Below are 23,355 nucleotides of genomic sequence, written 5' to 3' on the forward strand. Positions count from 1 at the left end.
TGTCTGTCTGTATATGTGAATGTCTGTCTGTCTCTCTCTCTCTCTCTCTCTGTGTGTGTGTGTGTGTGTGTGTGTGTGTGTGTGTGTGTATGCGTAGGATCAGTGCAGAGGAGCAGGAGGCTCATTGAGGGTTGATGTAGAGAAATAGGATTGCTATGTGCTAGTCCTAAGATAGCTTAGGTTCACATCCAAGCAGTGACTGTCCCACTGCCCAGTCCAGGTCAACAACCACCAACTAAAAAGTATTTCTTGGAACCTAGAAAAAAAAGTTTCAGGAAAGTCAGACACCGCGTGGGTCTCCTGGTGGAAGGTCTCCAAACCATACTGGTGTAACTCAACCATGACTGGACATTACCAACCCAGGCAATGCGGCCATGGTGCCTGAGGTACATTCATGTCTGCTTAGCTAGATCACATGGACCAAGGCTGAGGATAGACAGGCCAAAACAAGCAGAGCGTGACCTGGCAACATCCCAAGCACTGGTCTCACCACTGTCCCTTCTGATGTCTCAGCTGGACTGACAGTCTGCACTGGCATGGCCGGAGTGAGCGTCTACACCCACCCACTCCAACTTGAACCATTTCTGCTTATAGCACAGCCTTGGCAACAACACAAAGCGAAGCAAAGGTGAGGTCTCTTCCACGAAGTAGGGTTGCTGAATCTCACTTGCTGGAAGTTTGAGTGGTTGTTTAAGCCACACACACACACACACACACACACACACACACACACACACCACGCACATGCACACACACACACTGCCATATCAGTTGGCTCTGCTTTGTATGTACAGTCCCAGCCAGAGACCCCAGGAGTGATTAATATGGTATCCTTCTGTTTCTTCCGAGAACCAGCTTCACCATCCTTTCTTGTTCCAAGATTTGCAGAGAATTGTCAGAAAGACCCCACTTCAATCACTGGCATTTCAAAGGGGTTCTTGCAGAGGCAAAAATGGTTCCTATGCTCTGAGGACATTCCTTCACCCATGAATACTTATGGAGTGCTCACCTGGGGTTGCCGCCAGTTCTGATCCCAGAGCCTTTCTGTTTGGAGAAAGGATAATCAGCTAGTAAACGACCGTTTTGGGTTTTCTTTTTGTTTTCTTAATTTCCAAGATTTTTTTTTCCTCTGGAAACACACCTTCAATTTGGTTTTTTTGCAAATTAAAAAGTATCACTTTTGGGGGCTGGAGAGATGGCTCAGTGGTTAAGAGCACTGACTGCTCTTCCAGAGGTCCTGAGTTCAATTCGCTCACAACCATCTGTGATGGGATCTGACGCCCTCTTCTGGTGTGTCTGAAGACAGCAGCAGTGTACTCATAAAATAAAATAAATCTTAATTTTAAAAAAAGTATCACTTTTGCTGATGTATACCTTCTGTTATCATGATCTTCAGGGATGTTTTCCTAAAACTCTCAAATTACTTTCTTCATTGCACTAAAAATACTTGCATAGGTGGAACTCACGACTTTTGGCAAATGGTGAATTCAACATCTTCTCCCTTTTCTCCACCGGAGAACAAGTCCACAGCCACTGGAGCGAGCATTGCCATGAGTCACGGAGGGGGGGGGAGGGGAAGGGGGGGAATCCAACCTTGGCAGGTGTCAGAACTCAGACTGCGCTGCCACCCGGTGGTGAAAGAGCTTCAGGTCAGGCTGTCTCCCCCACTCTGGGCTCTCACACTAGTTTGAACAGGATTGCGGGCCTGGTCTCAAGGAACAGCTTCTGGGGTCCTACAAGGTCCAAGTGGTCCTGGCACTAAATGCCATGTGATGTGTTCTTTGGTGTGAAAAGGCTTCAAGCTGGGTGCTTGACTTTAATCTTCCGTTTGGGACACTTGATTCGATTGCCTTAACAAAGGACACTTTTTCCCCAGGAATAAGACGGTTGTCAGGCTTTTCCAGAAAGTTCTAGTGGCAGCAGAAGCTCCCTGGTGAGGTTCTCTTCACCTCTATATTTCCGTTCATGTTAGGACCTCTGCCTAACATGGGCATACCACGCTAATACCTGGGAACTGACTTCTGCTAATCTCTCTCATCCACAGGCTGTTGCTGAGTACCTGCTGTTTGGAGACTCTAGTTAAGAGAAGGACACAAAGAGGAATGGAGAGTTCATCTCTGGTTGGAGATTAATTGGACAATCAGGTCAAACATAAGAAAAGGTGCTTGCCAACATAATAGCAATGTGTCTTCAATACTCAAGGAATAATAGCACCTGCTAGTGTTTAAGAAGGAAGCGCTGGCGCTCTGCTTAGCACATGATGTCCGGGCAGCTCTTTTCTCATTGCTGGAAATGAGGCTGTGACTTCAGGAAGTGATGACAGGACAGAGCACCTGCTCCTGTGTGCCACCGTCTCTATGCACATTGCTAACTCCACAGTCGTAAATGGGAAACGTTAGCTTAGATAATCCACAGGTGAAGAAACTCGGGCTCAGAACGGCTAAGTAACTGTGCCACTAAGTAGAAGCAGCAGACTTCTAACGAAGATCAGCTTAGCTTTAGAGCCCGTGCTCCTTTGCTCCCTCACTACTTCCATGTCCCTTCCTTCGCCAGCATAACCCCATGTCAGGCAGCTCGGTGTTTTAACTTGAGAAGTTTCCAAAGCAAGCAGACGTCGATTCCAGGAAGCAGTGCATCAAGTTGGAAAACTGGTGCCCTCCAACATCTAAGCCCAACACTGGATGGGCTATCTCAAGACCTGGACCCCTAAAGGCCAGGCTGGACTGGTTCCTGTAGCACTGAGCTGATGAGCAGCACCTACTACTGAGCACCTAAGGGCCTCTGACAGCTTTAGTTTCATCATAAAGACTCTCCAGAAAGACGTCAGCAAACTCCAGCTTGGAAACGAAAAGACAGATTAAAACAGGACTTCAGGGAAGCCAGTAGGCTGGTATATAGTATAGTGGCTAAGTATCTTGACTCTGCAACAAATTGGGTTCTTTAAAATTGTTCTTTAAATGTATGTGTATATGGTGTGGGTATGTGCACACGAACACAGGTGCACACGTCGGAGAACATAGTATGCCCTGGGTCTGGAGAAGATCCATGTTCACTTCCCCAAAGTGATACTGATGGCTGACTTGGGTGTGACAGTGGCTGCCACTTAATAGAGGTATATCACATCACAATCTTGTGGATTTGGAAAGGTGCAAAAAAAGGGTTGGAAATATAGCTCACTAGTCAAGTGCTTGTTTAACATGATTAAGTTCTCAAGTTCAATTAGTAATGCAATAACTAATAAAATAAGGAGGATAAGAAGTTATATGTGAAAGAGTGTCATTAGACACCACTTTTATTAGGGTAAAAGGGTTGCAAATGTAAATGTCTTAATTAAGCTAGAAGAATTCAGCAAAGGTTTAGGTAGGCGCAGGTACTTGTGCTTCATTGTAAGCAGTTCCCTACTGTGCTCAGAAGGGGGCTCTGTGGATCAGCTGATGTAAACCCCAGAGAGACTGACCAGCCTAGCGGAGACCTCTAGTGGCAAAGATATTTATTACAGATACGCATTGCAATCTCCATGCTTTGCGTGAGGAAGATTGCCCATGTGGAGACTGATCATGTTCGGGAAGGATTGTCCCGGATGAAGAGGACAAATATGAAAACAGCAGCCAAGGATTTATCATGACCTTTAAAGTCAACTCATCCCTTTCAAGCTAATACTGATGTTCCCAACACATACATGGCATGAATCTTTAAAAGTCACATACGTGAAAAAAGGTTTTAAAGTGTTATCTTACCTTGGTGTTGTGACAAATGTGTGCTAGTCCAGCAGGACGAGGCCGGTAGAGGAGTTGTTCACAGATTCGATCCAGGGTCAGCAGCTGTCGAGCAGTGTGGGCTGTTAGTGACTGTGGTTTCCTGTCTGGTCTGGAGAAGGCATTAGATCCCCTGAGCCTTTTGGACAATGAGTGAAGATAAACTTGCATTCTTCAAAAAGAGCATAAGTCAGTTCGGGAACGGGTTCTGAAACAGTCTTGGAGATCACTCCAAATCAGGTTCAGGGATAAGCACTGCCTATAAGAACTCTGGGGAAAGCAGGTTCAGAAAAGCCATCTTTGAAATTAAAGGAAGAATGGTTGAGAAGTTTCTGGAATATCAAAATCTGGTCTACAAGCAGAAAAATCACATTCTAGAAAAGGAAGATAACGTATTACAGAGGCTTGCTGAGATAAACGGCCATCAACAGGAACTGGAAATGCTGACAGTAAATACAGAGGGGCTTAAGAAGGAATATTCTGGGGGGGGGGCATTTCTACTGCTAACCAAATGAAGAGAGGTTGAATGGCTGTGGAAACCAGTGGACTTGCATAAAGATCAACCTGGAATAGAAAGCAGAAAAAGTGACAAATTGCAGTTTATAGTCACTACTACTGACCCTAGGCATTATGAGCCTGCTTATGTTTTCCCTGAGCCTAGGGAAAGGAGAAAATATGAAGTTGGACAGTACTCCTACTGAGCGAGCAGATCCTCAAGGGAAGGAAAAACGAACACTCAGCATTTCTTGTCAGTTGTCCAGAAAGCGGTTATGGCTGTGGGTTATAATTAACGTTCTTTTCATTAGGTGTATCCTAAAAGGATTCTCGTGTCTTGCCTGTAATTCTTCAGTAGTTGTGAAGGAAGCTGGAATATATCATCCCAAAATATGTCTCTTTAACATGAATATTTTTGACCTGAAGGCAACAGTCAGGAACACTCTTTAAAAATCAGGGCATAAAGCTGGGCCGTGGTGGCGGGTGATCACCTTTAATCCCGGGACCTGGGAGGAAGGGAAGCAGAGGCAGGTGGATCTGTAGGAGTTCGAGGCCAGCCTGGACTACAGAGTGAGTTTCCAGCTAGTCAAGGCACCATAGAGAAACCCTGGCTTGCCAAACCAAGGTAAGTATCAGGACATAAAATTATAAAGAGGTCCCTACTCCCATGTCTGCAAGGAACATCAGAAATTTATCACTGAATGGGACCTCTCAGCAATTCCGATGTGGTAGCCGAGGACTCCACAAGTCATTGGCTTATTCCCACACTCAGTGTTCATAAGGACGCATCCATGAAAGCCAAGGCCACACCTCATGGTGTATAAAGTCCTGAGTTAAATTCCCAGCATCCCTACCCCCCAGAAGACTGTTATTAATGTATTAGTAACACATTAACACTGGCCACACTGAGATTCTTGACCAAGAATATACCCACGCCACCCGACATGTGTAGGGGTGGCATTAATCTTGTCAGCTTGATGGGACTTACAGTCACCATGGAAACAAGTGTCTGTATCAGGTAATGATTAGGAAGGGTTATCTACATTAGGTTGGTGTAGGAAAACCCACCTTGATGTGGACAGTACCATTTCATGACTTGGGATCCTGAACTGCAGAAAAGAAAGCAAACTGAACACAGGTTTTCATTACTCTCTGTTTCCTGCAGACAGTTGGACTAGCCACCTTCTCTCTTTCCTTCATCTTCACCGACACCGTGGGCTGAATCCTTTGTAACTATAAGCGTAAAGTCAATAACTTGTCTCTAGGTTTTTTAAAATTGATTTATATTTCATATGCATTGGTATTTGCATGTGCATCTATGTGAGGGTACCAGATCCCTTGGAACTGGAGTTACAGTTAGTTGTGAACTCCATGGGGGTGCTGGAATTCTCTATGTAGCCCTGGCTGTCCTGGAACTCACTCTGTAGACCAGGCTGGCCTCAAACACTAAGTGCTGGGACTAAGGAGTGTGCTGCCACTGCCCAGTGTCAGTGTCCTTAACTGCTGAGCCGTCTCTCAAGCTCCTCCAATGATTTTTGTCAGGGATTTTGCCGTCGCAATAAGACAAGGAATAAATGAAGGTTATCTTTGTACCATGAAACACAATTGACAGAGGGAATGCTGGAATTATTAGCCAAATTCTTTTGAGAATTTCATCTTAACCTCCACTCCTCCCAGATCCACTTCCTGTCCATCCCCACCTCCCAACCTTCCTCCTCTTTTTTTTTTTTTTTTAAATAACTTCTGAGTCCAATTCACAAAGTCCATATCTTTGATGATGCCATCCACTGGGGCCTTGTCCACTTACCAGGAGCCACAACTTTAAAAACAAAAGAAAACTGACTCTCCTCAACTGACTCTCTTCTGTCAATAGCGCCTCAGAGAGAGGGGGTGGGGTGTGTTGTGAGCCCCTCCCCTTTGTGCCAGGATGTTAACTGGCTTTCTCCTGAGCAAATCTTTTGAAGGCAACAAAAGCTGCTATGTTGCTGACTACAGGGGTCCTGTCATGTCCAGCAGATACTGGTCTACAGTTCCAACAAGTAAAAGGATTTATAAACAATATGATCTTAAAATTTTTACCCCACAAAATGCATAAAATACTTTGTTTTCATAAAGAACACTGTCAGCAGCTTAAGCAGGACTGAAGTTAATTAGCAGTTACTGAGGCAAATCAGCACGAACTAAAATGATGGTCCTACCTGACCATTTCCATTGTATTCCTACCCATGTCATGAAACCAGTATCTCATCATAGTATATAGCCAATTGAAGGATATTTTGCAAACAACTAGTTTCCATTAAAAAAATATCAAGGTCCTGAAGTGACAGACATTTCAGTTATCCTGATCTAGCCATTGTACACTATATATAGGTAGGTAGGTAGATGTTTGTGTATGTGTATGTTCAGATATGTGTGTATATACACGTATACATATATACATATGTATGTACATACATATATGTATATAAATGAGATGCTGTCCTTCATAAGCATATATAATTACTGTCAATTAAAAACAAAGGCCAAAGCCAGGCAGCAGCGGCAAACGCTTTTAATCTCAGTACTAGGAGGCAGAGGCAGGTGGATTTCTGAGTTTGAGGCCAGCCTGGTCTACAAAGTAAGTTCCAGGACAGTCAGGGCTACCCTTCCCCGCACTCCCACCCCAAATTCTCCTAAGAACCAAAGGCAGAGCATGGTTGTAGGTCCGTGGAATCCTAGCACTTTCGAGGTTGAAACTTAGCTAGCAAACTCTAGCCTGGAATACATGAGACACTCAAATCAAAAATAAGAACAGGAGTCCCAGGGGTGTCACGAACCGAGATTTGGGAGACAGGATCAAGAATTCCATGGTGGCTGTACAGCAAGTCTACAGAGCTAGTTCCAAGACAGCCATGGCTACACAAGAAAACCATATCTGAAAGAAAGAAAGAGAGGGGGGAGGTGGGGAGGACAAACCATCAAAGAACTCAAGGCAAAAACGATTCAAAATTACATCCCAAACCAGAAAATAGGCATTACAAGAAAAATGATACGGTTGAGTAAGGTCAATAGACCCCACACTTGGATAACTGTAGTGTGGATAACAGCTTTGTTTTTCTTTTTTGAGATGGAATACATACTTAAGTACTTGCAGATAAAGGGAAAGTTCCAAAATATCAGAAAAGTCATAGAGAGGGGATGATAACATTTGAGGAATCTGAGTGCATTTTTTGAAATATTTTGTCTAAAGTCACTTTGAAATAAAATGTTAACCAGGAGTGTTGGAACATGCTTTAACCCCTCAGCACTTGGAGGTTGTGGTAAGATTGCAAATTCAAGGTCAGCCTGAACTGTACATGAGAATTAGCCTCCGCCGGGCGTGGTGGTGCACGCCTAAATCCCAGCACTCGGGAGGCAGAGGCAGGCGGATTTCTGAGTTCGAGGCCAGCCTGATCTACAAAGTGAGTTCCAGGACAGCTAGGGCTATACAGAGAAACCCTGTCTCGAAAAACCAAAAACAAACAAACAAACAAACAAACAAAAAAAACCCCATGAGAATTAGCCTCCACAAGGGGGGTGACGGGGCTGGAGAGATGGCTGTGCAGTTAAGAGCACTGAGTACTCTTCCGGAGGTCATGAGTTCAAATCCCAGGAACTACATATTGGCTCACAACCATCCATAATGAGAAACAAGTAAAAAACCTATGAGCCAGAAGGAGCGGGCCCAGAGCACAGGGCTGGAGCAAGAGGGAGAAAGGAAAGCAGGTAAAACAAACAAACAAACAAACAAACAAAAAGAAAAAAAAAAAGAAAAAGAAAAAAAAAAAGAAAAAGAAAAAAAGGAGGGCGGCAGTGGAGAAAGATTAAAGCCAAATTTTCCAAATACTCAGGATCACAATGGGTGTTTGCAGATTTTAAAACATGTGCACAGCATAATTATGGAGTTGGGATCTAAGTGTAAACACTGGATGTTTCAGCGTGGCACAGCAGCGTGTGCCAGGAAAACTGGCAGATTTCTGCTAGAGGCTTGTCTAGTACAGCTAGGGCCACAAGGATTCTGGTCTCAACCCTGCTCTCTCCCACAAAAGCTCACAAATGCCAGCTTCATAGACACCTTTCACAAATAGCCTGAAAGCAACTTTTACAGATTTCACAGCTTACAATTAAGTCTGATTAGAGCCAAAAAGGGCTCTAAAGAAATGCACTGACAGGGTCACAAGACCTTACTGCTCACTAGACCAGAGTCAGGAGGTTGTCTGGAAAACGGGTTGGTTTTTTGGATTAAAATGGGTAAGACTGTGTGCAATTTTCCCCAATAAGGATGTGAAGTAATGAATTTTGGGTATGAAAGGGTTAGATAGAAATTGATCATTTCTTTTAGAGCTGATGATAGGCACTGGTTCTCTAAACTCGGATAGACTTTGATACAAACAAGCCTCACCCACAACTCTGTGTGCATACTCATCAAAATAAAAAATATGGTTTTTCTTTCCTTTCCTTCATGTATGAGCGCTCTGACTGCATGTACACTTGCATGAAATGAGGACATCAGGTCTCAGACAGTTATGAGCCACCATGTGGTTGCTGGGAATTAAACTCAGGACCTCTGGAAGAGCAGACTGTAGCAATTAAGAGCCTTCATGGGTCTTCACTATGCACAGGTTCTGTGCATATTATGCTGTGGTTGCTTAGCTTCAAGTTTTTATGGGAGTGAGGATATTACTCTTCTGCTTGCTCTGGGACCCTCTTCCTACCGGGTTGTCTCATCCAGTCTTGATGCTTGTTGCACGGTTATGCCATGCAGTTACTGTCCTTGGGAAGCCTGCAGGTTGCTGAGAGTGACTCTCTGGTGATATGGCTGCCAGCAGGCTGTGCAAGCCTTCATCGGATAGCCCCACCCCAAGCATATGGGCAGCACTACCTGGATGTTGAGGTTATCATAGCAACAATGACAAGAACAAAAGTGGAGCGCATGGAGCTCAGCAATTTAGAGTACTGACTACACTTCCAGAGGATGTGTTCAACTCCCAGCACCCACATGGTAGCTCCAATCTTCACACACATACACGCACATCAATGAACACTTAATTAAAAGTATGGCTTTTATCCACATTCCTGTGCTATACATTTTTACAGTCTTAGCAATTTGCAACTCATTTTTCTGGTTTTTTGTTTGTAGTTAAATCTCTTTTGAGTTCCAGGACAGTGAGAGCTAGAGTGACAATGTCTCAAAAAACACAAGTTTTTAAAAATTATGTAGAAAACACATGGTGGGACTCATGGCTCTAGCTGCCTATGTAGCAGATGATGGCCTAGTCAGACATGAATAGGAGAGGCCCTTGGTCCTGTGAAGGCTCGATGCCCCGGTATAGGGGAATGCCAGGGTTAGAAGTTGGTGAGCACTGGATAGGGATAGAATGGATAGGGGGGTTTTCAGAAGGGAAACTAGGAAAGGGGATAACATCTGAAATGTAAATAAAGATAAATAAAAATTATGTAGAGGGTAAATGTGCTTGCCCCCTGGTGGTGACGTGTGCCTATGACTGGAACCCACAGAACTGACATCAAGGTGTTTCTGATCATACCTTTTATCTACAATACACTCAACAAAGCCCGATCTGAGTAGCACACCAGATGCCCTTGGTGACCAATGTGTACCTTACGACCTCATCACTGAATTTAACATTCTGAGATTTAAGCTGTACCAACAATGTCAGTCATGCTAAAACAGTCAAAGCTCTCATAACTGAGTCTTAGCATTAGGATGTAGCTTTGCTCAATTGGTAAATTCACATTACAAATAGCTAAGTTTTAATTCAAAATTATCTTCTGATACATTAATTAAGTTCCAATCAGGTTTTACATTTAGTTGCTAACACTATCAGGCCATTCCTAGTTCCTTTTCCTATATACACAATGGCCATTACATAATGTAGGCAAGACATTTTAATTACCCCAAATTGCACCTCTGCAAAAAATCAGTTATCTGCCATAAAAATTTTGCTTCTTGGCAATTTAAATAAGATATTTGAAGCAGTTTATAAAAACAAGATTTGTATTTTATTTCCTTGTAAAAATCTTTCCACATGCAGACAAACCAGTGTTAAGAAAGTATTCACCATCATTTAAACAAATAACCACTTAAATACAACAGTGTCTGCAAGTTTTATCTGTATAAAAATAAGATACATTTTTACAGAATTTATGCTCCAGTTCTTATAGCAATAAACAATACACAACTATAATAAAGTACAATTGAACCTGACCATGGTTTTCAATTAGATACTGCTAGGGCATTTTAATGTGCAAAAAACCTTAACATAGTTCTTTTCCAAAGAAAATGTCCTCAGTGTTTCTAGAAACCTAGACAATTTTAATAAATCATTTCCTAATCAGTTTTGTTTTTTTTTTATGTTTTGATTGAGTCCATACATCATCACACTGCATACGGGCAACACCAGGAACCACTGCAGTGTCAGAGGATGAAAGTCAGCGCCTATGCCTGCCATGTCCTGAGCGACTGCCACCATGGTGTTTGCCTTTATGGGACCTCTCAAAGGAGCGAGATCGTTCACGCCTGTCCCTGTGGTGTCCCCTTTCATGCCTGTGTTTCTTGGTAACATCTGAGTGATCCCGAGTCTTGCTCTGAGATCGAGACCGAGATTTTTTCCTTTTATGACCGTGTCTATTTGAGCTTTTTAAATCTTCTCTGGTATGTTTGGCCTTAAGGTGAGGAGAACCATGATTATGATGTCTTCGAGGGCTTTCACTGTGACTGCGAGACCTGCTTCTTGATCTTGAGCTGTATGTTCCAGATCGACTTCGCCTATTATTATAACTTAAGACAATAAAAATTTCAAGTTTAGGTTCAGTGTCTACTGGCAACAGATCAATAACTGTTGTTCATTAACAAGCTCAAACAATTAGCTATGAGTAATGACTGCCCATGTTCCTCAATCTCCCCATCTTGACCCCTCAATTGAAGCTTTATTGTTAGATAAAACATCCTATTCCAGTAAAGTGTAGCACCAATGTGTCCTAAAAGTACATGTTTTTTTCACTGAGTAGCTCCCAAATGCTCAAAGTGCCACTGAAACAACACAAGAAATCTGCAATCTGTTAAGAAAGCTGACTGAGTCGTATTAGATTGCATAATACAGCATTAGTGGAATATTCACATTTCTAACAAACTGGACATAAGGAACTTTTCACATAAATAACACCTACACACATTTCCTGGACATTTCAAGAAACTATGGGGGACAGGGTCAGGACATATGACCTGAATAAACAAAATGTTATTAAAGGCACACAACTAGAGTCAATGAAATGGCTCATCAGGTAAAGATGCCTGCTACCAAGCCCAAAGTCCCTGGGACCCACACATACATTTGAAGTTTGTCCTTAAAGTTTTTTCTTCTATGCTAAAAGTCCAAGTTAATCCTAGCAAATTAGTGCTATATACTAAAACTTGCTCAAAACAAAACACAACACACAAAAACTTGAAATACTTATTCCCAATTCTGGAGAAAAAAAATCTCATGTTAATTAAGCCTGAACCACCCAGGACCCATTACTTACTGTCTTCTTGGGGTGTGTGATCTAGAACGGGACCTGGTTCTTGACCTTGATCTACTAGCACTTCTACTGTTTCTGCTTCTCTTGCTGTCTTTTCTCACACTTTAAAAAGAAATGCAGGCAATATTTGTTATATTGTTTTCAAAGGTGTAACAACTGTGCTCAAGCCCTTGAGGTATACATACTTACCCATTATAAGGGCTTTTTGAAGCCTGCTGTCTATCCTCAGGTTCTTTTTTGACTGTCTTCACATTAATGGAGACTGGTGATTTCTCTTCAGCTTTTACTTCTCTTGGTGATGCTTTTAATGGAAAAGGACATATTAAAAACAGGATTTAGCTGAGGACAAGTTTCCTATACAATGTGCACTACACTTCTAATCCTTAAGCTGATGTCACAAAACCAAACCAAGCAACAACAAAAACAAAACAAAAAACCCAACACACCCAACACTAACAATTTCTTAATGGTTTCTAGGCAACTGGCCAATGCCAAAACTTTCTAAGGAGGATACACTTCCAGTGCCTACATTTTATTTAATTTTGAATGTATCTCACATGGTTTAGAGGCTGGAGAAAATCCACCAAGAGTTGAAAGGGCTGGAGTTCCATCAAGATTCAATCCCTTTGCTTTTAACTTGGCTTCCTGTAAAGCTACTTTTCTTTTTTCTACTTCCTTTTCCAGCAACTCATAGTTAGGCTGATGGAGGAAGAGGACATTGGTTAGTATCCCTTTATGGCAGTTACAATCTTCAGAATGGCACCAGCATCAACCGAGTGACTGAGCTTACCTTTTTCCTGGTATAAAGCCTAAGTGTCTCTATGCAGATTTCCTGAATCTCCTCTTCTGTGGTACCAAACAGAAGAAACCAATGGGGCCGAGTTGGCAAGGGAATCTAAACAAAGAATGGTTCAAATGTATGCTTTCTCAGAAGTAACAAAACTCTTGGAATTTACAAAACACAGCGGGCTAAATACTTACTTGAAGTGCTCTGGCTGCCAGGTAGATGCACGCGCATGCTATAGTCTCTGGTTGAAAGCGAACAAAAACACTGGTTCGAAGACTGTCGTTCATGTAGTTCCTGAAAAACATTCCAGCTCCAAGTTTAGTTCATACGCAAACCAGTCCTGAAGTACACATAAAGTTGGAGACTCAATCTACTTCATTCTTTTTTCTTCTCCTTATATTCACATCTTTAAATTGTACCATGTAACATTTTCTAACCATTTTCCCGACAGCACTTTAAGTAATTCTACATTACTCATATAGATCTTACTCCCAAAGCCTCCTCTTAACATGTTATAAAAAGCAATGTTTTGGAAATCAATTCTGACATAAGTTCAGAATTCACCACTCCCAACAATACTTCAAGCCTTAGTTACTGACCATCTCTCCTTTATCCATAACGAAAAGCAGTGTCAATCAAGTTCTTTAAAAATACTATGAACAGGGGTAAAAAGGCATTTTTAGTAAGAACCCACCAAATGACTTATGATTAAAAAACAAAAACAAAGACAAAACACTTGCAAAAAACTAGGTAGAGAAGTGAACAATAAATACGTCACAACGGCCTTGTTTAATATACCTTTTTGCAATTACGTATAAATAAAAACAATGACCTAAGTTCAATTAAATAAACTTAGAAATCTCTAGTAAAAGTTCCCCATGAAATTTCTTAAATAGAAAACTTTACAATTTGCTAAAAAGCCTGAGCTGGAAATTAAATGGATTATTTTTATAAAATCCTTTTACTCATTACTGTATTTGCTGCACAAACACATTAAAAACTCATGCATTTTATAAAGAATGTGGTTTTTCAAATGTTACAGTTCAGTATCTACTGAATCCAAGAGAAGCATGGCAGTCATAAAAAGACATTTCTGCAAAGTCCAGAATTATTTAATGCTTGTTTACGAGCAGTTACATGAATCATTTATGGCTAAACCACAATTTCCTCGCTTAGCCTTTCTCAAAGGTCCAAGGTCAAAAAATATTTAAATAGCATTAAGTTCTTTTTAAAATTAATTGCTTCTTATATCACTGCCTGCAGTAGCTCAACAGCTGGAGAAACCTAACAAACAGCAATGGGTACCCAGTTAAAACTCCAAGTGTAAGGCAGCCTCAGCCTCCTATGGTAGAACGGATGCTAGACACACCGCAAGTTGAAATTTAACTGAACCCAATTAAAAAAAACAAAAAACAATTCATACTGGCTGGACAACAATCTATCAAAAATGAAATATTCATTTTGATAGTTACAGGTATACATTAAATAATACATAGGCATGATGCATAGTTACTTCTAGAAGCAAATATACAAATCCTTTTGACACCCCGACAGAACTAGAAGATGCTGCCAGATGGATATGGACCACTTCAGTGAATCTCGGATGAGAGCTTGCACTGGATTGGCTGGAGAGCAGGCTAGCCAATCAGGCCATCCTGAGGTCATGGGCTGAAGTGCAGAGGGCAGAGTTCTATGACTTACCATCATGGACTACCCTTTAATTAAAGAGTAGAAAAAAGAACAAAGTTAAATTGAGTTCTCCATCAAACGTAATTAGTCAAGCCAAGAAAACAGGAAGCAGAAATAAGCATTATTTACCTTTTGGTTAAAAAACAAAAAACAAACAAACAAAAAAAACCACAAAATGCCCCCAAAACAAACTTATTTCATTATTTTGGAAAGAGAAAAATGAAACTTACTTTATTTCTGCTTCTGTTTTCCTGACTAAAGAAGAAATGTAAAAAGGGAACTTACCAGGCAGTTTGAACCAGGGTTTGGTTACGTTCGCATTCTAGGACTTGCAGATACATTACAATGATCTGAGGACAAGGGAGAAAAGAAGTCCACTCAGCACATTGGTGGCTCTTTCACCACAGGGTTCACTGACTAAAACAACTGGGAAATGTTAGTTACAATTCTTATATAAAATTACAAATACACACCAACCTAAAACACACATGAGGCCCAGTGTTGGTTATTATATTACTCAATTTTTTAAAAAATGTGCTTATAAAAGTGGTTAATAACTGTTTTCTAGGGGCTAGAGAGATGTCTCAGCAGTTAAGAGCACTGACTGCTCTTCCAGAGGTCCTGAGTTCAAATCCCAGCAACCACATGGTGGCTCACAACCATCCGTAATGAAATCTGCTGCCCTCTTCTGGTGTCTGAAGACAGCTACAGTGTACTTACATATAATAAATAAATATCTTTAAAAAGAATGTTTTCTAATTTCTCAGGGTATTCATAAAAAATGGCAAACTTTATGTTGAGTACACAATGGCCATATTTTCTAGAACACTACGTAGTAATTTCTGTAGTACAGCGTAGCATTCTGAAATTTCTTAAATAGTAAAAGCTACATATATCAATTATACAGAGCTTATTGCCTTGCATTTGGTTCCCAGCAAGACACAAGTGCACATAGCTGCTAAGTTTATGATAGCTGTTTCTGGACCTACATTCATCATCACATGTCAGACGGTGAATGCTGAATGCCATCTGGCTATCGAGAGCTAGCCGTCTCGGTCGCAGTTCTTACACTACTGCTAAGACGAGTACCATGAAAGCTAAGGGGAAGCTTTTATTCATGGTTTACAGTAAGCAGCTACCACTTTCAACAACTGAAGTGTGCCAGGCTCCTCAAACATGTGCACTTCATTCCTTCTGCCAAGAATCCCCCACACGAGCGTGTTAGGAGGAAAAACTAGAATTTAACCACAAGGAATATTCACTTTCATGTAAGAAAGAATAAAGCCTGTTCTGAGTCCCATTTGGCTGAGAAATATCAACATCCAAAAGAAAGCTCTGAAAACTCAGGGTAACTTTAACTCTCCACACTGAATTCAAAACGTCAGAAAAAGCCCTAATACTTACGAATTGTAATGTCTGTACTTTACAACTCACCTTATGGGGATGCTTGACATGAACACAAAATCCCAACTCCTTTAGCACCCTCCTCTCTGCCTTGATAACTTGATTTTTGGTGTTAATGTAGTTCTGATCAAGGATCAGGGGGCTTGGAGTCCTATAGTTTGTAAGAAATAAAATCAAAACTGTTTTGCACATCCAAAAAATTTTATTTGTGACATCTCCATTTTCCCTTCCAACCAACTATTGGCAACAGAAACCAGCTTTTTAAACTCCTGCTAACAAGTTAAAGCATTAATCTTATGCTGTCCAAGTTATGCTAACTATATTTAACTAGACAAAGCTTCTAAAACCTAACACAACTTAAAAAAAAAAAAAACCTAACACAACTTAAACTCACACACTCTTAGATCTACAACTCTCCTTTTGAACTTAAAACACAACTTCAATGAAGAGCATTATCGGCACAAACCTTATCAGCCTTCCAATGACAAGAATATACTTCTGAAAATATCAAGTTCTAACATGAACAAAGGTTTTTAACAATTGAATAAACCCTTTGCTAAATGTTTGGTCAAAATAAAAGCTAAAGAAAACAAAAGGTAGTTAGTTATTCTGACTTCCCTCTTGGTATAACATGCTATAAACAAATATTTCCAAGAATATTTAATTGCTTAATTAGCACCCCCTCTAAGTCAGCTCAATTGCCAAATGAAATCTCTAAAAATAGGTTAAAGAGTGAATTAGAGAACTTTGTTAATATAGTTCCTATGAGACTGATTTTAAGACCACAGAGAAGGAACAGACCCAGACCACATTAGAGACCTGTGAGGGATGCCCCCAGAGTTGTGGGGGAAGGAAGGGGTATCTAACCGGTTACTCATATATACAAAAAACAGAACCTCACTCAAAATCATCCTGTGTATAAGTTTCCTTTAAAAAAAAAAAAAAAAAAAAATGGAGTCTTGCTATGGAGCTCATCCTGAAGCCAGTCATGTGTCATGTCAGAGGCATGTAACCAGATCTGGCTTTTCCTACAATCTGCCAGTTTAGTAATTACAATGTTTTTTTGGATATACTCTTACCTCTAACCAGCAAGATGTATATTTTTATGAAATACTGTACAATAAATATATTGTCAGAGTAACATTGTAATGTTTTCTTAAATACTCATTTCATTTTCACCCAAGTTACCAAGTCTTATATACTCTTTTTTTGGGAGAATATAGTAGCAAATATACAACCTTTGAAAAAAATACAACAAAAAAACCAACCTATTTCATATCCACTTAAAAGTAATAAAACAATCTAACCTGCAATATTGAGCCTTGAGCAGTGGCTCACCTCATAATCCCAGCACTTTGCAGGGGTTGGGGTAGAGGGACTTGGAGATAAGAGTTCAAGGACATCCTCCACTCCATCAGGTGAGTTGAGACAAACCTGAATTAACTCAAGACTGAAAAAAATCTGAAATGAAGCACATTAACTACCTCCCTGGTAGCAGGCTATCAAGACTAAAACTCAGTTATGTTATATTTTTCTTGTTTTCACTTAAAAACAAGACCAGTTAATTATTCTGTAACTTACATTAAGCTATGGCAGAATTATCATAAACAATAACAAATGATGGAAAATTTTATTAAATTCAATTTCAATTACAGCTTCAAAAAGTGTAAGAAATGGACTGTTTTGAATCAACTTTCTCAGGATAGTTATAAACTGCACTTTTGGAGAAAAAGTGAATTTAACTTGAATGGGAGCAACCCATTTATGGAGAAAAACTCCAATGACACCAAGTTCATGATTTTTCAGGTTTTATATGCACTCTAGGAAATGTTGGAGACAAACCCAACACAGACTATTTAGAAGGATCCCCTTCAACTGGTATTGAGAGTCAAAGGGGCTCCAGAGTTTCATCTGTACAGAGCTTGGCTCTTAATTCCTAAAAGCCAGGCAGTAAACAGCACCACTAAAAATCCATATCCAAACAGTTCACAAAAACAGAGTTCTGTCTCACTTTTCTTCAAATGTTAAATTATGAAATTATTTTTCAATTGTAATAAAATTTGCAAACAGAACACTTGTTTCAAAACTATGGCTACCAACTGGTGCCAAATTTAAGGTAAGGATTCATCACTAATTCTGCTTAAAGTATCTACTACTACTACTTTGCCGTACGCACATTCCCCACCTCATCAGAATCTGCAAGAACCTATAAAGGTACATGTTTTGTTTACTCTCAGGAGTTAAGTGGGTTAGCACAAGGATCCTAAGTTACTGGACACCCCGTACTCCACTGTCAGAGCCTTAACTTCCAAACCTCTCATCAACTTTCAAACAGGCCGAGGAAACAATCCCATTTACAATCTTACTAACACTCAACCATCTAAGCTCTCACTCAGTCTTGCCACTACTAGCTCTGTAAATGCATAATCTCTTGTCTTCATTTTGTTCAGAATTTATTTTACCTCATTAATCAAGGCAGGCTCAATGAATACAAAATTATCAACTACCTTAACATTTTATACCATGATGAAACCCAGAAAAATATCTCCATAAATCAGGAAGTGAAGATTCTGAAAAAGCATTTGAAGCAGCAGCTTTTTATATTAGTATTTATATTAGTAAAGTTATCAATAAGGAATATCTTTAGCAACACAGTAAGTTGAATCAAGGCTTGCTAGAATTCTTCCCAATCAGGTAAACATCCTTGATCAACACAATGTAGAGGCGGCACTATGCACTAAGGGAGAAAAGCCTCGTGTATTCAGAGAACTCAGGAATAGGTAACTCTAGACTACCCAACTCCACCTGTGATAGGCTCTTTATTACCTGACTTTGCTCATTAACTTACTGGAAAACAAATTTCAGTCTTTAGGAAATGTTGGTCTCTGGTTATTAAGAATTTATATGATAGTTACTTTCTGTAGTATGCCTGAAACACATGAATTACATTTAGACCTGGGGGTGTTCAAGCATGGCTGGTCTCACTCATGGGTTACAAGGACTGATACTCTGAAAGTGGTTCAAGGAAGTATGCTATGAAACAGATGGCTAATACATAGACAAGATTGCTACTCAACATAAAAATTTCTAATGCTTACTTTTAAACAGGAACATTCTTTCAATGTCAACAAACTGAAGGTTTTATGCATTGAAAACAGCATAAACAGTCACCAATGAAAGTAGTTAAATCTTACAAGTTTATCTTCTTGTAACAGAAACCTTAACTTCTTTCTTTAAAGAGAAGACTGGGAACATTACATAGAAACAGCAAATTTTATCTGTAAACTGCAGATATAAATAGCTTTAACTTTCCTTTGAATTCAGCTATTCTAAAGAATTACTAAAATATAAAAAACTAATGGAAGATAAGTCAATTATCTCAAACCGAGGACTGAATTTTTTTTTTCTTCAAACACTTGATTGTACTATCTACATGTAGCAGCCATGATTAGAAACAACAACTTTAAGGCTACATCAATGTACCCCTTGTAATTGTCAAGGCCATAAAATAACCTAGTCAATTTGCACAAACTGGACTAAAATTCAAGACAAACCAATAGGAGTATCAGAGTATAACATTTATGAATACTTTCTAACCATGCCCTATGGGGGGAAAAAAGGGAAAGAAAAAAAAATAAAGAAATAAAACCCCACCACCCTTTAAAGCTATAGTTTCAATAACTTGGACAGCAAAGACAAAAGCTTCTAACAAGAAACAGGAGTTTTTTTGTTTTGTTTGTTTTTCTCTAAACGGTTCACCAGTGGCCAACCTGTTAGTCCCCGATTCCAGTGACCTATTCTCAGAACACTGGCTTCTCCTTGGGGATTTCGATACTTCACTCACTGTTGCCATGACGACAGCTTCATCTCTATGTACCACTCCACATCACCCAGGCTTTGGTAAATGTAGCTGGTCGCTGTATAGTCGGTTGCAAGGGAAAAAAGAGTTGAAGTTAATAACATATACAAGTTACATGTCTGAGTAAACTTGTAATATGCATAGAAACACTTATATCCTGCTTTTAAAAGGGGGGGCTTCCATGCAATTAACTTCTTTAAGAATTTCATGCTATAATCAAACTTGAAACATTGAAACAAAATCAATTCTCTTTAATGATGATCAAAAATGAAGTTATATCCAATACAAGTCAGTCTGATTGAATTATTTTAAATTTTGAAGTTTTATAAAGAGATGATCCTATTCTGACACCTAGGAAGAAAGAAGCCCCACAACACCAAAAGACCATGTGATTATAGTCGGCTCAACAACTCAGATACTATTAGAAAATGTTCCCGTAAAGCAGAGACCTTTCACTAAAAAAGAAGAATTCTGAATTTCAGTGTTTTGTAAAAACACCCTGGAAAAAAAAATCAGCCATGTAATCTAAAATACAAGTATAAACTCAGAACATACTAAACACCAGTTTGAAATTCCCCCATTTCTCAACTTTCTTCACAAAGAACTAAAAATGTTCTCAAACAGAAGAAATTGTATCTGGGTACATACTTAGAAAAGATGGGGCCGAATAGTATAGAGAAAAAAATGCTATAAAAAATTGACTGTGATACCCATTTCAAACTCACATTACTATCTGCTTACCGGGCTACTTCCACAACCACCACCTTACAGCTTCCACAATAAAGACTCCCTATGCTCCATACTCAGTAGGGCTAAGTAGCACCCAACTCCCAGAACAACTTATCTTGTCATGGCTAACTTCCTTCCAAGCCCACAGCTCTTTGGAAACTAATCTACACCATGAAGATCCGTCAGCTGTCCTACCTCACCTGCAGAGCAGGGAGCACTGCCACAAACTCTGGTACTGCCCTATAGGCCCACATAAAGTTACCAGGTTATCACTACACCTGAGGTAGTTTCCGACTCTGTATTTTCTTACAAGAATGAATAAAGAGCTCTATCTGAAGGCAACTCAATCGATGAGTTATTTTTCTAAGGAACTCACTGAGACTCTATCTGACCAACACAGAATACCTGTTCAATCCCTTTGACTTCAAACTTTATCATCCTCCAGTCCTTTCAGATCCGGGGTTATGCGATATAGCGTAGTTCAATGTTGAGAAGTACTCTAACAAAAGCCAACCTCAATTGATGAAGAAACTGGGGCTCCAAGCAGAAAAACAACCTACACGGAACTTTGCCACAATATTAACTTGAACTACAGGGCTTACATGTCCAGCCTTCAGTTTTCCAGAGAGGGGAGGGGAAACACAACTTACAGAATACACTCCCAGCTGAGCCAACTGTACTCCCTCTCTTGCTTAATCTTAAGCCAAGGGACTGGCTTCACAGCACTCTAGGATTGTCCACAATGCAACTGCCTCTACAAACTTCAGATAGCTGGTTAATGGAGTGGATTTTAAAGTTTCAATGTTCCTAAATGAATTTCAGCACCTAATGTCAGCTTTCTTTTGCATCCATACTGACTTGAGGGCGGGGAGAAGATGTTTTGACTCGATGATTGGTGCACAGTACAGCAAGAGATACTATGTTCAACAGGCCAAGCTTACCTTTTTCCTCTTAACTGGCGGAGGTGGTGGAATACATTAATCACATCTCTTATTCTTCTTGGCGCTTCTTCGATTTTTGACGCAAGATTAATACAGGCCATAGCAACAATCTGAAAGAACCCAGATAAAAATTAAAGTGAAGTTAAACTGGAAACGGTTTAACAAAGTCTAACAAACCTTATTTTGTTTTGTGTTTAGAAATAAGGCTTCTCTGTGGAGCCCTGGCTGTCCAGAAACTCGATCTGTACATCAAGCTGGCCCTTGAACTCAGAGATCTGCCTGCCCAAGGGTGTGGGTCACTGAGGACCGGCATAACTTACTCTTAAAAATAAATAAATAAATAAATAAATAAGTAAATAGAACCCTCTAGGATACAACGGGGCTTTTGGCGAAATACAATCGAAGCTGACATTTTTAGACTTTTAGGCTTACGTTTTATTGCTCAACTGCTCTTAATTTTGGGTCAGAATCAAGCTAACTCTTACAAAGAGTTGTGCAATGGCCTGAAAACGTAGTTCTCGGTTAACATGAGCACGTGAACTGGGGATCCATTTTCTAGATCTTGACACACCGCTCTACGGGCCCGGTCGTTTCCTTCTGGGTGGGAAGGAGGTACAAAGGCCTAAGCTAACCACTCCCTTTCTGGAAAAGCTGGTTCCTACCCCGCTCCTTCCCCGCTTCCGGATGCAGAAGAAATTCCCCCTTCTCGTCCGCCTCCGCCGCGCTTACCTCGAAACTGTGTTTGACGAACGACTTGGAGTAGAAGAACCGATGGAACAGCACCTGCCCCGTAGCCATCGCCACCTGCAGACGAGAGAGGAGAACGGAAGCGCCGGGGTCAGGCGGGGCCCGCACCAGGCGCCGCCGCCATTTTGTGCGGCCGCTCGCTTCCCTTCCCCCGCCCGGGGCCGCGCGGCGCCGCCGGCCCCCGCATCCCCACCCTCGCCCGCCCGCCCGCCCGAGCTCCCGCCGCCGCCGCCTCCGCCGCCCGCCGCCCGGCGCCCGGCGCAGGCTCCGGGGAAACCCGGCCGCGGCGGAGAGGCCCGCAACCAGCCCGGAGGCTCTCACCTGCGGCAGCCGGAGGAGGATGCCGGCGGCCTGGATGAGCTCGCAGCCCAAGATGCGCAGGTCGGTCTCGCTGGGCAGGTCGAGGCCGTCCTGCATGGACGGGGTAGGCGAGAGCCGTTCCTCCGGGATCAGCGAGTGGTCGATGGTGAGCGACACCTCCGAATACAGGCGGTCGCCGATCAGGATCCCTCCGGTCGTCGTCGTCGTCGTGGTGGTCGTGCCGGAGCTGGAGCCGCCCGCGCTCGGGGCGGCGGACGAGGCGGCGGCGGCAGCGGCGGCGGCGGCGGCGGCAGCGGTCGAGGTCGGGTGAGGCCCGGACGCCATAGTTGCAGCGAGCTCCACGCACGGCCGACGCAGCCGGAACCCAAAGCGAGACTAACCAGCGTCCTCGGCGCGACGGATCTTCCCGTGACCGCCGGCTTCCAGGCCGCCGCACGCAGCGTGCGCTTCCGCCCTGACGTCACCACGCCGGCACCCGCCCTGCTCTGCCCCACCCCACCCCACCCGCGGCGCGCGCCAACGAGTTCCTCCGCGCTTGGGTCGGTGGCCCGGGGCGGAGGGGTCGGGATAGGCAGGGCAGAGAGGGGTGCTGGTGGCTCAGGGCTGGTAATAGCTTTAGGCACCGGATAATCCGGAATCTGGCCTGCTGAGTCGTCCCCGGACACCCTTGCGCGGTCTGCGCCTTGGGGACAGTCCGGCGGTCGGCGACACCGGAGTGTAACAAAGTGACTCTGAACCCGGCAGCTTCACCGTTTGAGCGCCTGGGGTTTCCGGAAAGCTCCGAGCGCGCGTGGGTGTCGGGGTGTAGCCTAGAAAGGCATGCCTGGCTGGCCCTGACCTCACTTCGCCGGGTTTACAGTAATCTGGAAAATCCCTAGTTCCAAAAATAGGTTTAGGGCGAGGACAATACACGGGCGATTTCATTGCGCTGGGGAGTCTCGTCTTAAATGGTTTCTGTCAGAGGGGAGGGAAAGTAACTATCCCTGTGTCAACGAAGAGAAAAACACAGCTCTCATCTTACACGGAGTTTGGGATAACCTAAATCTGTGTTCCAGGACCATGGTCAATCAA

The 23,355-nt window shown here is 41.9% G+C and overlaps 1 protein-coding gene across 5 annotated transcripts; it reads right to left on the reverse strand.

The window, feature by feature from the left end:
- Positions 1-10,266: 10,266 nt before the first annotated feature.
- On the reverse strand, positions 10,267-22,764 carry Ccnl1 (cyclin L1). 5 transcript variants are annotated; one of them, XM_029537505.1, is made up of 12 exons: positions 22,285-22,729; positions 21,946-22,020; positions 21,217-21,326; positions 19,532-19,604; positions 15,718-15,838; positions 14,569-14,633; positions 12,789-12,888; positions 12,598-12,702; positions 12,365-12,506; positions 11,997-12,108; positions 11,811-11,909; positions 10,267-11,067 (listed from the first exon to the last, which is right to left on the reverse strand). In XM_029537505.1, exons 4-12 carry the CDS (start codon positions 19,552-19,554, stop codon positions 10,719-10,721), a joined length of 1,116 nt encoding a protein of 371 aa, XP_029393365.1. In that variant the 5' UTR covers positions 19,555-19,604; positions 21,217-21,326; positions 21,946-22,020; positions 22,285-22,729; the 3' UTR covers positions 10,267-10,718. The 5 variants fall into 5 exon arrangements, with proteins under 5 accessions (XP_029393365.1, XP_029393364.1, XP_029393363.1 ...); XM_029537504.1 differs by having other exon boundaries at positions 19,458-19,604; XM_029537503.1 differs by lacking the exon at positions 19,532-19,604 and having other exon boundaries at positions 22,285-22,764.
- Positions 22,765-23,355: the final 591 nt, after the last annotated feature.

Source organism: Mus pahari, chromosome 4 (genome assembly GCF_900095145.1).
Source record: "Mus pahari chromosome 4, PAHARI_EIJ_v1.1, whole genome shotgun sequence".
In the NCBI taxonomy this organism is placed as follows: Eukaryota; Metazoa; Chordata; class Mammalia; order Rodentia; family Muridae; genus Mus; species Mus pahari.

Excerpts from the sequence above, each read along its gene's own strand:
- Ccnl1 (XM_029537503.1), bottom strand. The coding sequence starts at position 22,608 with ATGGCGTCCGGGCCTCACCCGACCTCGACCGCTGCCGCCGCCGCCGCC. Across the intron at positions 22,021-22,284 it reads TCCTCCTCCGGCTGCCGCAG|GTGGCGATGGCTACGGGGCA; the intron begins GTGAGAGCCTCC and ends TCTCGTCTGCAG. Across the intron at positions 21,327-21,945 it reads TCGTCAAACACAGTTTCGAG|ATTGTTGCTATGGCCTGTAT; the intron begins GTAAGCGCGGCG and ends GGGTTCTTTCAG.